The sequence below is a fragment of the Silene latifolia genome, chromosome Y, assembly GCF_048544455.1.
Source record: "Silene latifolia isolate original U9 population chromosome Y, ASM4854445v1, whole genome shotgun sequence".
NCBI classification, from domain to species: Eukaryota; Viridiplantae; Streptophyta; class Magnoliopsida; order Caryophyllales; family Caryophyllaceae; genus Silene; species Silene latifolia.
In genome coordinates, this window is record NC_133538.1 from 447,040,408 (window position 1) to 447,057,826 (window position 17,419).

General features: G+C 34.1%; 1 protein-coding gene across 1 annotated transcript; it reads left to right on the forward strand.

Moving 5' to 3' along the window:
- Positions 1-5,932: 5,932 nt before the first annotated feature.
- Positions 5,933-16,561, forward strand: LOC141632747 (uncharacterized). The gene is made up of 3 exons (XM_074445262.1): positions 5,933-6,605; positions 15,604-15,811; positions 15,949-16,561. The coding sequence occupies exons 1-3, from the start codon at positions 5,933-5,935 to the stop codon at positions 16,559-16,561; spliced, it is 1,494 nt and encodes a 497-aa protein (XP_074301363.1).
- The last annotated feature ends 858 nt before the right edge of the window (positions 16,562-17,419 follow it).

Consider the following 17,419-nt stretch of genomic DNA (forward strand, 5'->3'; position numbering starts at 1 on the left):
GAATAATGAGCCATCTACTACATAAGCAAAAAGTTCATCGAGTATGAGACAAGGTAAACCCAACTGGAAAAGATATTCCTTGCCCTAGTATGGTCAATAAAGAAGCTGCGACATTACATGCTCAGCTACACGGTTCACATCTACTCCAAGATGGCCCCGGTCAAATACAACTTCGAAAAACCCGTACTAAACGGAAGGCTGTCTAGATAGACACTTATGCTATCTGAATTTGATCTCAAATTCATACCCCTCAAGGTTATCAAGGGAAGGCAAGTCGCCGATTTCCTAGCAGAAAATCCCGTCAATGAGGATCCAACGACCGACACATGGTCACTCTCTGAAGAAGACATCCTTTGTGCCGACACCAACGCATTGGACCTATACTTCGATGGTGCATCAAATCTGAGAGGCTTCGTGGTAGGAATCCTTCTAATATCACCAGAAGGGGAATATGTTCCGATCTCCGTCAAACTAGGCTTTGCCGTCACCAACAATGCCGCCGAATACGAAGCATGCCTCATCGGCCTACAGGCAGCCATAACACTTGGCACTAAGAAACTGAGGGTCCACGGCGATTCCTCACTCGTCATCAATCAGGTGTCCAGATCATGGAAAATCCGAAGCGACAGCTTAGCACCCTACCGAGTAAAAATAAATCAAGAGGCCGAATTCTTCGACCAAATCGACTACTTCCTCTTGCCACGAGAGGAAAATCAATTTGCTGACGCCCTTGCAAAACTTGCCGCGCTCGTCAACAAACCTGACGAATGACATGGATGCCCCTATGTGTCGAGAGAAGGAGCGAGCCGGCTCACATCTGCGCCATCAACAACGACGAGGAAAGCCATGTTGAACCTTGGTACCAAGCTATCCTCAACTACAAAACCAAAAGCGAATTCCCTCCCAACTCTGATACAAGAGGACAAAGAGCCATCCGTTCACTTGCATCACAATTCCTGATAAACCAAGAACAACTATACAAAAGAACACCCCAAGGGATTCTTTTCCTTTGCATTCATCACCACAAAGCCAAAAAAGTCATGGGAGAGGTCCACGACGGAGAATGCGGCCCTCACATGAGCGCAATGTTGTTGACCCAAAAAATCATACTTGGGTCATTTCGAGCTTTGTGGCATAGATTTTGAGACCCGTGAATTGGCTCTAAACTTGAGTAATGGAGGTATCTACTATATAATCGGGCCGGAACTTTGGAATTTCTAAGATTTCATGGCTTCCGAAAGTCGGGAGTTAGCACGCCAATTCAATGTGTGGCGCATTCTTCAGTAATTCACCAATCACCTGACTAACATGAAGGTATAGTCCTGCCATATTACGAGTCGCAACCAGTAATCCATACCGTCGGTGGGGACCGCAACCTTACCACCTAAGCCCGCTCAAAACCATAGAGCGAATAACCCAATGACCATTAATGTGCCCATCCCCTAGTGACGGGAACCACAAGGGGCAGAATAAGGGCGTGAAGCCATTACCAAAGATGACTCCACTCAGCCGAGGGCGCACCTCGCGAACCACATACAATCATACTACCAAACAATCAAAATTACCATGTAATAGACATAACCACTAATCAACGGTACTGAGTAGGAAAACCTACCTTTAGCAATCAGCAGCCAACATCGCATACATCCATATGAAGGTAAGACAACCTCCACCAACACCTATCCCAACCAGTAGAAAACCCCTATTACTAACAACCATGACCATATAACCTAAGTTACGGATGGTAATGACGACTTACCTAAGCCTGGCATTCCGGCGACAAGACCGTGACCCGACTCGAGCCTCCGTCCCCATGGTGTCTCCAAGTGTGAGGGATCCCAAAAGGTTTAAAGATGGTGAGGGAGAAGAAGTGTCATCAATTAGGTTTTTGGAGAAATAAAAATGAAAAACTGATTTGGGTTTACGATTTCACAATTTATATCGTAACGCTGAACCCGCCATACTCGATCGAGTATGGAACCTACTCGATAGAGTGGCCTCTACTCGATAGAGTCACAAGACTAATCGATCAAGTAACCTACGCTAGATCGAGTTCCCAATCCCCCAAGGTTATTAAGACGCAAAGCCGATAGTGTAAAGATTCCAAGAGGTCAAACATGTGTCGAAGGTCAGTCAACGGGTCCCTAACAGGGCGGGTATTACACTTATACCTAAGATGGACACCCCTTCATCTGTTATAGATTTTAGACCAATTGCTTGTTGTACTACTTTTTATAAGGTAGTTAGTAAAATTTCGGCTAATAGGCTGCAAGGTGTATTGGACTATATCATTGGCCCAGAGCAAGCTACCTTCATTGCTCATAGAGATTTTTTTGATAATTCCATGATGGCTCATGAGCTGGCATCCAAGTATAGTAGAGCTTATATAAACCCTAGATGTCTATTAAAAGTAGACATTAGAAAGGCATTTGATTCTGTGAGCTGGGACTTCCTTCACTCTGCTTTACTGAGCTTTGGTTTCCCTACTAAATTTGTAGGCTGGGTGATGGCATGTGTGTCTTCCCCATACTACTCTCTCAGTATCAATGGTGGGGTGGAGAGTTTCTTTCCTTGGAAAATGGGTCTCAGGTAGGGTGGCCCCCTTTCACCTTACCTATTTGTTATCTGTATGGAGGTTTTGTCCAGATTACTCTGGAGGCTGCCAAGGTATGCTGGGTTCTCATACCATCCTAAGTGTGTTCAGGTGAATCTGACCCATTTAGTTTTTGCTGATGATTTGTTGGTCTTTACAAGAGGTGACCTTCCCTCTGTCAAAGTTGTGGCTCAATGTCTGAACATATTTGACTCACTGTCTGGACTTCAGGCTAACCCTACTAAAACAAGTCTATATTTTGGTGGGGTAAATTCTGACCTAAGAGCTACTATCATGGAGGCCACTGGTTTTTGTGAAGGAGAATTCCCATTTCGTTACTTGGGTTTACCTTTATTTAATGCTAGGATTGCTAATGATATGTACCAGCCTTTAATGGATAAGATTAAGGAGAAAATAGCTCATTGGTCTAATCATTTCCTGAGCTATGTAGGCAAGGCTCTTCTGAATAATTCTGTTATTTTTAGGATGCATAATTTTTGGGGGGCTAGTGTGCTACTGCCTAAGGGGGTTATCAAAAGGATCAATAAGCTATGTAAGGATTTTTTATGGGGCGTCAAAGATGGAAATAGGAGGGATGTGTTTATGAGCTGGAAAGCTCTTAGCAACCCTAAAAAAGAGGGTGGAATTGGTATAAAGGAAGTCCTCAGTTGGAATTGTGCACAAATGATGAAGTGGATTTGGAAACTCTTTCACACACCTAATAGCATTTGGACCATTTGGGTTAACAAATACATCCTCAAGGGAAATGACTTTTGGCAGTCTTCAACTAGCATAAGTCACAAGTCACTCTTGGTACTGGAACAATGTGATCAAGATGAAAGATCTCTTAGTGTCTAAGGCAGGTTCTCCTGGAATGGCTGTAGATTGGCTTCAAGCTTGCTCAGTGCATAACTCTTTTAATTCTGGTCAAATGTAACATCTGATCAGACAGGGTGCTGAGTTAGTCCATTGGTCCCCTCTTGTTCAGGATAATGCCTTTGTACCTAAGCCCTCCTTCTTTGGCATGCTGGCTTTGGAGAATAAACTACCTACTATTGACAATCTTGTTCCCAGGGGTTTATTTTTGGTTAACAGATGTGTTCTATGTTGCACTCACAGTGAAGACTTAGAACATATGTTCTTTCAATGCTCGTTTTTATCTCTGGTTTGGACCCACATTTCCTCCTGGCTGCATACTACATCCTCTACTATTTTGAGCCAAGTACTCAACTGGTTTCAAGCCAAATTCGAGGCAGATCAGTGCGAGTAGCTGGAAGAGAGCATGATTCATGGCTACCATGTATTTCATTTGGATAGAGCGCAATAATAGAATTTTTAGGAGCATTTCTAATACTCCTGAATCTCTCCGTATCCAGATTAAGTTTTTAGTTAGAAAAAGAATGTCTTTATAGGTTCGCTTTTACTTTGGCTTTCTTGTTGTTTTTGCTTCTAGGGACTATTCTGGTTTCCTTGTAGAAGAGAGGAACGGATCTTGTACTTTGACACTTATTGAATAAATACAGATCCATCCTTTTCTGCAAAAAAAAATAAAAAATAAAAAATAAAAAAATAATAATAATAAATATTATATTAATATATTCATTAATAATAATAATATAATAATAATCTAATTAGATATACAAATTAATAAAATAATATCATAATAATAATAATAATAATAATAATAACGATACTAATATAATAATAATAAAAAAATAATGATAAAATAGATTTATTAATATAAACGATAAGATAATAATAATAATAATAATAATAATAATAATAATATATTCATTAATAATAATATAATAATAATCTAATTAGATATATAAATTAATAAAATAATATCATATTAATAATAAAGATACTAATATAATAATAATAATAATAATAATAATAATAATAATAACAATAATAATGATAAAATAGATTTATTAATATAAACGATAACATAATAATAATAATAATAATAATAATAATAATAATAATAATAATAAATATTATATTAATATATTCATTAATAATAATATAATAATAATCTAATTAGATACATAAATTAGTAAAATAATATCATAATAATAATAATAATAATAATAATAATAACGATACTAATATAATAATAATAATAATAATAATAATAATAATAATAAATATAATGATAAAATATATTTATTAATATAAACGATAAAATTATAAATCATAATAATAATAATAATAATAATAATAATAATAATGTATTCATTAATAATAATCTAATTAGATATATAAATTAATAAAATAATATCATATTAATAATAAAGATACTATAATAATAATAATAATAATAATAATAATAATAATAAAAATAAAAATAAAAATAATGATAAAATAAATTTATTAATATAAACGATAACATAATAATAATAATAATAATAATAATAATAATAATAATAAAACATAAATATGATAAGTATATTATAATAATTTAAATATTATAAATAATAATAATAATAATAATAATAATAATAAATATAATTAATAATAATAGTATAATAGTAGTAGTTGTAGTAATAATAATAATAATAATAATAATAATAATAATAATAATAATAATAATAATAATAATAATAATAATAATAATAATAATAATAATAATAATAATAATAATAATAATAATAATAATAACAATAATAAATCTAAATAGAGAGAGAATGAATCTTAGAGAGAGAAAATCCTCTCTAGGAAACTAAGGTTTCAGTTGCAAATGGCAAAGAAACTTAAATCAAAATCTTCTCTTAACAAAAGAAAAATTATTTCTAAAGCTAAACTACGACTGTCTTTCTCTAATATGAAAAACCTAAGACTTGATAATAGTGATGTTACGGTGGAACCAACTGAAGTAGAGGCATCCAGTTCTGATGTACCTGCGATTCCGCAATCTGCTGACGCGAAAACCACTAGATCGGTTGGTGAGATTGTGGGGATCCCAGTCATTAACTTGGATACTGTCGTTGAGGATGATGTTGATTCAATTGTTGAGGAGAACCAAGGGGAATAAGCTGTGACTGAGGATAATCCTGAGCCAGACGAAGCCGGTTGGACTCAGGTTACTGGTAAGAAACGTTCTCAATCTCCTGTTACATCTCAGAAAGAGGTTCTTCAGATAACTGCTGAGGAAGTGAAACCTGAACTTAACTATTGGTCGACTGCAGTATTTTGTTATGTGTTAGGGGTAACCCACCATGGGCGCGTCTGTCAGGTTTCATTACCAATTTGTGGGGGAAATATAAATTTGATAAAGTGTCTTTTCTACCTAATGGAGCGTTCCTGGTTCATTTCCTTACCTTGGAGTGTCGAAATATGGTTCTCAAACAAGGATTCCCTATGTTTGAAAACAAGCCACTGGTTGTTAAACCCTGGACTGAGTCATCTTCCATGGCTAAAGAATCTGTCAAATCTGTCCCAGTGTGGTTATGCTTGTGTGGTCTAGGGTTGAAATTTTGGGGGGGGGGGGGGGGAACTCTGGAAAAAATTGCTACCTTGGTGGGGAAGTATATGCGTGCTGATAGTGCTACTTTAGATAAAACCAGACTAAGGTATGCAAGACTTATGGTAGAAGTAGAGGTTGGTCAAGAGTTCCCTAATAAGATATACTTTAAGGATGAAAAAGGCAATGATGTTTGTGTGTGTGTTGAATATGAATGGAAACCTGTGGTTTGTGGTTCCTGTAAGGGCATTGGCCACATGAAGGATGTATGTAAGAAGCCAACTGCTGCTCCTCGCATAATTCAGATATGGAGACCAGTGGTTAAGTCTACTGTGACCCAGCCACAGCCTACTACCCTGAACAAACCAGAGGGGGAGATACCATCCACTCCTTTGTTTGGAGGGGTAACCTTTCATAACTCTGATCATCTACCTGTTTTAGCTAGTCCTATTATTCAAAGAGTGAGGCAAGAACATGTCCCTGTATCTCATCTTAGACCTGGCACTTCCTTTAAAGCAGTTGTTTCTCCTACTAAGGACACTGCTAGTACTGTTTGTTGGAATAAGTGTCCTCCGACAATAATGCGATCACGACTGTTGATCATGATGATCACATGTTTAAATCTCATTTTAAGAATACATGTGGGATGTAATATTTTACTGTCAACTAGTCCACACATATCGGTAATGATTGGCTGACTAGAGTTTGACATTACTGTATTAGTGCGACGGTGGTGATCAGTTGATCCCCTTAGGTCATACCTATAGGGAAATACTCTTAATTGACTATTTAATTAATCGTATGCCGATACGGATTAATTAAATTGCTTAAAAATTGACGGATGATTTTGTGAGTAAAATTAACGTGTCTTATTGTAATTAGATTATAATAGATACGGTCTAAGTAATTGAATTATTTTATTGCTTGGATTAAATTATTGTTTATGAAACAATTGAAATTGAATGAATAATTTATTATAAATACAAGACGTTGTAATTTATAATTTGATAAACCGTTTTGGTACAAGTAATTACGAATTACTAGTTGATTTTGTAAATGACATATTTTTTGAGTATGTTGATTTTTAATATGATAAAAATACATTACAAATTCACATGTCAAGTAACATGTCACATATGTCACAATTGACAAATGACAAAATAAAATGGACCTCCCATTTTATCTATATGTGCCGAAATAATGGAGGATGTTTAGGATAATATATTGTGTTTTTTATTTAAGTGGAAAACACAATGATGAAAACCTAACTTGTAGCATTGCATGCCTATTTTTCTTGGGTAGAAAAACTAGCCCATGCATTGGACATCATTCTCCCTCCAACCGGTTTTCACTTTGGTAATAGATGATGTTTCCTCTACAATTATTCATACACATCTTATATATTTTTCTAGTGTAAGAAAAATGTTTTTTTTCTCTCTACATCTTATGAGATTTCTAGAGAAATAAACCTCACAAAAATACTCCCTCTTGACCGAAATATTCAAGAGAAAAATACAATTTATTTTGTGTCAATTTTATAGTAAAACTTATATTATTACTAGATCATAATAATATTTGTTATTGAGAGGTTTCCTTGGGTATTCATTTTTGGGAGAGATTCTATACTTGAATCTTTGTTCATCCACATAAGGAAAGCTCAAGAACAAGTGAGTAGGAGAACTCAGAGTAGGAGAACTGACTTGTGCCCAAATAATCCGAAATCTTCAATGTAAGATGATGATTTCTTCCTTATTCTTTATATTGTTTGCATGCATAAGATTTGTAATTAATTTTATGACTAAATTAATTATAACATATATGAATATGTTAAGTACTGAGATATAGATTTCTTAACAAGCGGTATCGAGAGCACAAGGTTGTTTGCATGCAAATCGGTTATTGTTTTTCCGAGTTATACGATTAACATATAAAACTTATAAATTTGTGTTTATTATGATATATCACGAAATTTATTATGCATGTTAAATTTTCTGGTCCTAAAATGTTTTAGGATATTTTGGTTTAATTTATGGATTTTATTGTTCATTTTATATAATATTGGCATTAAAATGTGATTTTTATGATAAAAATGTCATTTTTGGACGAAAATTAGCTAAACTTCGAATTTTCCACTGATTTTTAGATATGTTTTCAAATATATTATTTTTAGATGATCTGGAAATTTTCATAATTTTTGGAGTTTTTATGCTCGAAATATGGATTTTTCATGATAAAAATAGAATTTAAATAAAAAATAGGTTAATCTGAGATATATTTCGAATATGGTTATAGAAATTTAGTATGTTGTCACATGCAATTTTACAAGATGTGTGTAAAATAATAGGCTATAATGAAGTCTTCATGCATGATTTATGATTTTTTGATGAAAAATAGCATAAATAGTGACTTAATTAGTGAAAAATTGCTAAAACATACTTCATGACTAAGTAAAAACGTCACATATTGCATTTTATCATATATTTCAGATCTAAAATTGAAAAGTTGATAAATATAATTTTTCTTATATTTTTATGACAATATTTGATAAATCCGATAAATCGCAACATTGTTTTTCCCGATAATTTTTGAAATTTTTAACCTAAGTTTTTTGAATATTATGAGTGTCATGGTATTTTTCCAGAATGTTCATGAGTTTAAATTTTGAATTTTGAATTTATTTGAAATTTTTGTGATTTATTTGAAGTTTATGGTTTTATTTTGTAATTTTAAGTCCTTTTATGAACAATATTAAGAAATATAAGTTAATTATTGTCATAAGTTAGTGGAGACTAATTTTGAGTCCTAAGTTGGTTAGGGTAATTAACTTGTGCATAAATACGAATTTATGTAATTTTTGTGATTTTAAAAGGTTGAATCACGCAAATCCGTAAAAACCGATTAATATACGATATTGGCTCCTTAAAGGCGATTTAGGATAAAATTGGGCATGTTCATACATATTATAATGCTGCATTTTATTTATGATTGTCGTAATTTTATTTTATGTAATTTTGAATTATGTAATTTTACTTAGTATGGCCTTAGTTTTTAATTGGTATTACCCGAAATGTATGGGAATATCGATTCAGTTGTAATTTATTGTGATCTCGTATCACCGTTTTGTAATTTAATAGATTTATTTTATTTTAATTACAAATGTATAATAGGACATTATGTAATTTATTTATTTCGGAGTTCCTTGAAGACGGTGTCACTCAAGAAGGCGATACATAAAGACGGTGTTACCTCGAGATGCGTGCCAAAAACCGAAGTTCAAGGGACCAATAGAGTTGGTTTCCGAATATATAATAGTTAATTAGATTTTCTATTTTAGGAAGGCCATATTAGGATTTAATTTATGTTTTGCATTTTATTTATATGTTGCATGCATCGCTAAATCGCCATAACTAAAACATGCATTGTCATTTTAATCGAGTTTATCGACCGTGTCAATTATAATTATCGTAGTTCACCGCTTTAGTTCACTTAAAACGTGATAGATAATAAATTGACATGACCTCTCGCTAAAAATAATCAATTGAGACTTAGCCTTACCAAAAATTAGAAACCATGAAGTACCAGTTTCGCAAGGGAGTTGAGCCGGCTTTACCGTAAGACAAACCTTGCTACGTTGGTGAAGTAGGTGATAAATGTCTATCCACCGAATTCATGTTGATGAGGGATGAATCGGCCCTACCGTGCCCAAGTTGATGTGGATTTGGATCATGGACACATTTATTCGAAATTTGGATTGAGCTCAACGGAAGTATTCGTGACCGTAGTCGCATGTGTTCCGGGCTAAAGATAAAAGTTAATGTAATTTTATCGACCAAGAGTTCTAAAAGTAGAATCGATTAAAGTGTTAATCCACCGAGTTATATTGATAAGGGATGAATCGGCCCTACCGTGCCCAAGTTAATATGAATTTGGATCTTGGAATCATTTATCATAGTTGGGTAGAGGTCACTATGTAAATGCTTATAGTTGAGTAGAGGTCACTATGTAAATGCTTTACTTGTAATTTACAAGTATTAATAAAACGATAAATGTTAAGTTTTCCAGTATTCCGTTATCATATTGTTCTATTTATTTACCACAATTCATATACGATATCATTTCGATTTTTGATTCAAATCTCCATTAAAACATCGTAACTAAAGACAAATTTGAATTTTCTTCTAAAAGACCTCGAATTATCCATTGCTAAGGATCTCTTGTAAAGAGTATAGATTAGAGTTATTCATTATCAAACAGGTTTTTGATTCTTGACTAACACATCTACTTACAATGGATTGTTTTTCATATACTTAATTAAATTAAGTACCTTGAAACGTTAAATTGTCTTGGTAATTAGAAATCATAATTGACCAAAATACCGCAACCACTTCAATGAAAGTTTTAAGACTAAACAAACGAATGAATAGTAGTCTTCATGAAATTCAATTTTGCTTCTCTAAGCAAAGATTCATTGAAATGAGTGGGAGCATTCTCTTAAACCGTTAAGAAAGGGAAGAGGTTCAAAGAAGTAAAATTAGAATGGAATTGATACAAGGTTATGATAAAAGTAAAGTTATTGAGAATAACGATACTAAACCTATCAATCCCGACCAATAAAGTTTCCATTGTCTTAAATGTTGGACACTAGAAAGGAAACTACCCCAAATTATTGAAGAATCAGCAAGTTAGTTGTGGGACATCTAATGAGACCTTCTTCTTTAAATGTTTATTCGATTAACATAAGTTTTGCTAGTACCATTTCGTCAATATTAGAAACCGATGGTGGTTTTCATCATTGTATGCGATACATAGAATGATTAGAATATGACGACTAGCAACAATAATGTTGAGAGATAGAGTCATTGTGTACTAAATCTAGTTTTTGGGTTTAGAGTTGTACTTAATTGTGACTATTAAGTGAATAAACTCTAAATAAGAATATGAACTTGTTAAGATACAAAAAGAGATTTCACTTTTGTGACCCTATACACCATGATTTGATGTATGGCTAGCCCATTATCAAGGTGAGTATATTCTAAACCAAACTAGAATGATATATCATGTAGATGATGCAAGACTCAAATTGGTAACCCAAGATTAAACCTTAAATTCTCGAATGATAAACGCAAAGAGTTATCGAGTACTCTTGAAACCATTAGATTGTTAATGGTATATGCGTATCTTGTATTCAAAGCAAGATGTCTCGTGCCTTTTGGTTAAAAAGGAGATCGAGGTTGTAAATCATTGATCCAAAATAGGTTGATCATTTTCTTTTACCAACGATTTAAGTTGACGCTAATATGTTCACTTAATAAGGTAAATAGGGAAATCTTTGAAGAAGTTCAAAGTATTCAAAGAATCACGATTTAGTCGTGATGGGATTATCAAAGTGAAGACTTTGATATAAGCCAAAGGAAATGTGATTTAGAATCACAAGTTAATCTCTCTTAGCACGCATTATGGAATAATGTGTGGTTGGATAAGAAATCAAACGCTATTCGATATGGTTTGGACTTCGATCAAGTTACTTTGAGTTACTTAATCCTTTTGGGGATTTTATCATTTTGTCTAAATTATTTTACCACTAAATCTAAAACGAATCATATGAGATATGAAATGGTAGAGTACCATATTTGTAAGTTTTCACAAGAAACAAATGCTCATTTTTCCTTTCAATTATCACGAGTACGACGGGTATGCGGCTCGTGAAGCTGTCTTTCTAAAATACAAGTTTATTTCGAGAAGACAGAGTGGGAGAAATTATTCAAGAGCCACAAAGAATGCCACAATGCCACAGAGAATGTTATGTCGCAAGAAACTGGTCTTTCTTGACTACATGACACGTTTTGTGTAAGATGTTGTTTCTTTAAAACCTAGGAGGTTAAATTGGTCACTTGTTGAAGATGATGAATTCATGCTACTTTTAAGAAAGTAAAGAGCTTATAACTTACAAAAGAAATCGTTTGATTCAAGTTGATTACTTCTAGAAAGTAATGAACATATGACTTACATGAGAGTGTTTAAAGTCACAACTCAATACAAGGCTTAGAGCCATGAAAATCCGAAATAAAAAGGCTTGATTAGTGACAAAGGGTTTTGCACTAATAAAGAGAGATTAAAGCAAGATTGGTGGCAAAGAGTTTTGCACTGGTTGAAATGCTTAAGTCTATTTGGATCTTCTTAGGAATTGTGTTTCATTATTATGAAATACATAGCGAGTGAATCTAAAACCCACTTCTTCAATTAGAAGGAATGTATTCAATACATGTCTTGAGTTTTGTAGATTCTTGCAATCCTAAGATAATGTGAAACTTAAGAGAGAATCTAAAGTAGGACATCAATGAGTTGGAATCAATGTTTTTTTTTTTTTTTTTTTTTTGATCACGTTATAAAACTTTTCTCGATAAGTCGAGAAGTTGTGTTTATACATGGAGTTTAGTGGGAGTTACGGAAATTTTTAATTAGTCTTATATGTGGATGACATATTGATCATTGGGGATGATTTAAGACTTTTGGAGAAGTATATAATACATCTTTATATCTAGATTTATATAAATCCACATGATATTAGCGTCAAATAAGGAGTCTTATGTTGATAAGATTCATGACTAGTTCAATCGAGTCGAACATATTTGATTGATTCCATTTGCTTCCGCTGCCGGATCAATTAAATAGGAAATGATGTATAACACTTCAAATACTTTGAGTATGATGAATTGTTTCAAAATCGAATTCAAGAAATAATTACCAAGTAGCCATATTGATTACCCTTAAGTGCTTGCAGAAGCATTAAGGATATAATGCAAAGTGTTTTTGATGCAATTTTGTGTAAGGGTGTTACACAAGTGACAATTGACAATTGAGATTGCGCATGGTTTCTGACAAAACCATAATCAAAACACATCAGGATGGTTAAGATACCATTGTGGTTATGTTATTTAAGAAATAGATTTTCTAGAATCGTTCTAGGCAATAAAGAACGATGAGAGATATTTATAACGGAAATTAAGTACACTTGCACTCATGAGATGTGCAAGAGGATGAGTCCTGCACACTGTGAAAACAGTGGGAGCTATTCTTAGGCTAGAGGGTCTATGTCTTGATTGGATCTCGACACGTACTCAAAAAGTTTTGTGATGCAAATGTATACATTACAAAGGAAAACGAGTATGTAGTAAGGTTGAGTAAGGTACAAGAAGTTGATAAAACCTACTAACCAAAGCCTTCTCACAGGCTAAACATGATGAGTCATGTCATTTCAATTGAATTGAAATGAACAACTACATACAAGATCAAATTAGATTATAGAACATGAAATAGTAATCAGGCATTGACTATTCATATGTGATAATCGCATTTGTCGTTCGAGTTTTTAATTTAAAAACTCCTTTTATACTTTGTTACATCCAAACGGGTTGTAGAGACAATATTGAACCCCGTTAAAGTGAACCCGGATTAACATGATATTCGCCCATAGTCACTTATATGAGGTGACGTCTCGAAGTGACTAGAGTGTGATGCGATTGATGGCAAGTTCAAGTGCCATAGAGTCATGTGAGATGACTAGTCGATCACATAGGCGCATCATATTAGGAACACTTTGTCGGGCCTTATGACCGCTTATAGAGTTCGGCAAATTTATATAGCCTGGTCGTGGCGAGAGCTACTATAGTATTCTAATGAGTCGATTCTTTTGACTAAAGACTGTTCGCCTAAGGTGGCACAGTTTCAGATTAACTTTGATTTGTGTTACTACGACCTTCGTAAATGGGGTCAAATGGGCATATTTTGGGTTATGATGGTTGTGGCTAGTCGAAGGGAATAAGTGCGATAGGAATTGTCCACCCCTTTGTCAGGGTTAAAACAATATCTCAGGGCCACTCGAAGAGTAATGAACTGGAAATGCGTGGCCACGCTCGGAAGGTATCTATGGTAGATGATTCCGGTCAATCAGTTATTCTCCAGATCGAGGAAACCACTCTTGATATGATCACTTGCAAGTACGACCTGAAAGACACCTTGCATTGAGTGGGAGATAGTAATAGGACAAGAGAATTGGTGATGCACACTTGTCGAGGACAAGTGGGAGATTGTTGGAATAAGTGTCCTTCGACAATAATGCGATCACGATTCACATCATGATGATCACATGTTTAAATCTCATTTTAAGAATACATGTGGATGTAATATTTTTGTCATCAACTCGGTCCACACATATCGGTAATGATTGGCTGACTAGAGTTTGATATTACTGTCGTGCGACGGTGGTGATCAGTTGATCCCTTTAGGTCATACCTATAGGTAAATACTCTTAATTGATTATTTAATTAATCGTATGCCGATACGGATTAATTAAATTGCTTAAAAATTGTTGGATGATTTTGTGAGTAAAATTAACGTGTCTTATTATAATTCGATTATAATAGATACGGTCTAAGTAATTGAATTGTTTTATTGCTTGGATTAAATTATTGTTTACGAAACAATTGAAATTGAAATTGAATGAATAATTTATTATAAATATAAGACGTTGTAATTTATAATTTGATAAACCGTTTTCGTACAAGTAATTGGGAATTACTAGTCGATTTTGTAAATGACATATTTTATGAATATGTTGATTTTTAATATGATAAAGATACATTACAAATTCACATGTCAAGTAACATGTCACATATGTCACAATTGACAAATGACAAAATAAAATGGACCTCCCATTTTATCTATATGTGCCGAAATGATGGAGGATGTTTAGGATAATATATTGTGTTTTTTATTTAAGTGGAAAACACAATGATGAAAACCTAACTTGTAGCATTGCATGCCTATTTTTCTTGGGTAGAAAAACTAGCCCATGCATTGGACATCATTCTCCCTCCAACCGGTTTTCACTTTGGTAATAGATGATGTTTCCTCTACAATTATTCATACACATCTTAAATATTTTTCTAGTATAAGAAAAATGTTTTTTTTCTCTCTACATCTTATGAGATTTCTAGAGAAATAAACCTCACAAAAATACTCCCTCTTAACCGAAATATTCAAGAGAAAAATACAATTTATTTTGTGTCAATTTTATAGTAAAACTTATATTATTACTAGATCATAATAATATTTGTTATTGAGAGGTTTCCTTGGGTATTCATTTTTGGGAGAGATTCTATACTTGAATATTTGTTCATCCACATAAGGAAAGCTCAAGAACAAGTGAGTAAGAGAACTCACTTGTGCCCAAATAATCCGAAATCTTCAATGTAAGATGATGATTTCTTCCTTATTCTTTATATTGTTTGCATGCATAAGATTTGTAATTAATTTTATGACTAAATTAATTATAACATATATGAATATGTTAAGTAATGAGATATAGAATTCTTAACACTGTTGAGACAAGGGTAGTACAAGAGGAAGGGGAGAGTAGTACCAAAATTACTTGTGATAATGGATAGACTGGGATTTTGGAATTTTAGGGGTATGAACAACCCAAATAAACAATTAGATATTAATCAATTTCTTTTTCAAAATAAAATTGGTTTATTTGGTTTAGTGGAGACTAAAATAAAGGAGCAAGATTTTGTGGGTGTGCCCAATAATTTAGGAGGTCAGTGGAAAGGTATCAACAATAATGTGCATCATCCTGGTGGAAGAGTCTGGATTATCTGGTTTCCTCATGTTTTTAATGTTCAACTCATTGCTGACAGTGATCAGCATATCACTGTTGAAGTGTCTGACATTACTTCAGGTGATATTTTCTGGTATACTGTAATGTATGGGGCTAATTCTGATAGTGAGAGGCTCACTCTCTAGGAGCAGCTTAACCATATTAAGGATCAGTGTGTCAAACCTTGGTGTATTTGTGGGGATTTTAATTCGTTTTGGATTACAATGAAAGGCTGGGTAGAGAAGTGACTTGGAATGAAATAAAAGACTTCAGGCAGTGTGTTGAGTATTGTGAGGTGATTGACATTGTAGCTCATGGATCATTTTTCACTTGGAACAATAAGCAAGACCCCTCTACTCGTGTTTTTTCAAGGATTGATAGGTGCTTAATTAACATTGAGTGGCTTCAGATGTTCCCTGATAGCTCAGCTTATTTCATGAATGAAGGAACATTTGATCACTGTCCCTGTATTTGCTATAGAAGGAATGAGGCAACTACTAGAAAGACTTCCTTTAATTACTTCAATATGTGGAGCTTAGACTCTAAGTTTAAAGAAGTGGTGGCTACTGAATGGAATAAGAATATCTCAGGGGTCAAGATGTACCAAGTTGTCACTAAGCTTAGGAATCTGAAGAAGCCTCTGAAGGAGTTAAATAAGAACAAATTCTCTGATATTGAGAAGAGTACTGAGGTTGCTAGAGTCTTATTGGATAGCCTGCAAACTGCTATGCATCTTAACCCCCAAGATCAGCAACTTCTAGCTACTGAACAGACAGCTGCAGAGGATTTTAAAGTCTTAAATCGGGCTAGAACTAAATTCTTACAACAGAAAGCCAAGGTGTAGTGGTTGCTGGAAGGAGATGAAAATACTAGTTTTTACCACAGCAGGATCAAAGCCAGACAAATTCATAATAAGGTAACTCAAATTGTTGATATGGAGGGGGTCACTCATCAGGATCCTCTGGGTATTGAGAATGCTTTCTTATCTTATTACACTGAGCTGATGGAATCAAGTAAACATACAACACTTGTGCATAAACCTACTGTAAGAACGGTCAAGCTTATTAATGACCACCATGTCCAGCAGTTACTTAGACCAATTTCTGACAGTGAAATCAGACAGTGTATGTTTTCCGTTCCAGCTGATAAAAGTCCTGGACCAGATGGATACACTAGTCAATTTTATAGAGATTCTTGGGACATAGTGGGTCAGGAGGTGTGTTCTGCTGTGAAGGACTTCTTTCATTTTGGTCAGCTGTTGAAGCAACTCAACATAACTAATATTACCCTCATTCCTAAAGGAAGTAATCCAAAAACTGTCCTAGAATTTCGGCCTATTGCCTGTTGTAACACTTTGTACAAGTGCATTGCCAAAATCTATGCAACAGGCTGGGAGATATTCTTCCTGAGATTGTTAGTATTAACCAAGGTGGGTGGGTTTATCAAAGGGAGAAACATTGTAGAGAATGTACTCATTTGTCAAGATATTATAAGACTATACAATAGGCAAGCAACATCACCTAGATGCCTGGTTAAAATTGACCTTAAGAAAGCATATGACAGTGTGGAGTGGGAGTTTTTGGAGCAGATGTTGGGAGCCTTAAATTTTCCTGAGAAATTTACCAATTGGATAATGAAATGTGTTTCTACCCCCTCGTTTTCTTTATCTTTAAATGGAAGATCTTTTGGGTTTTTCAAAGGC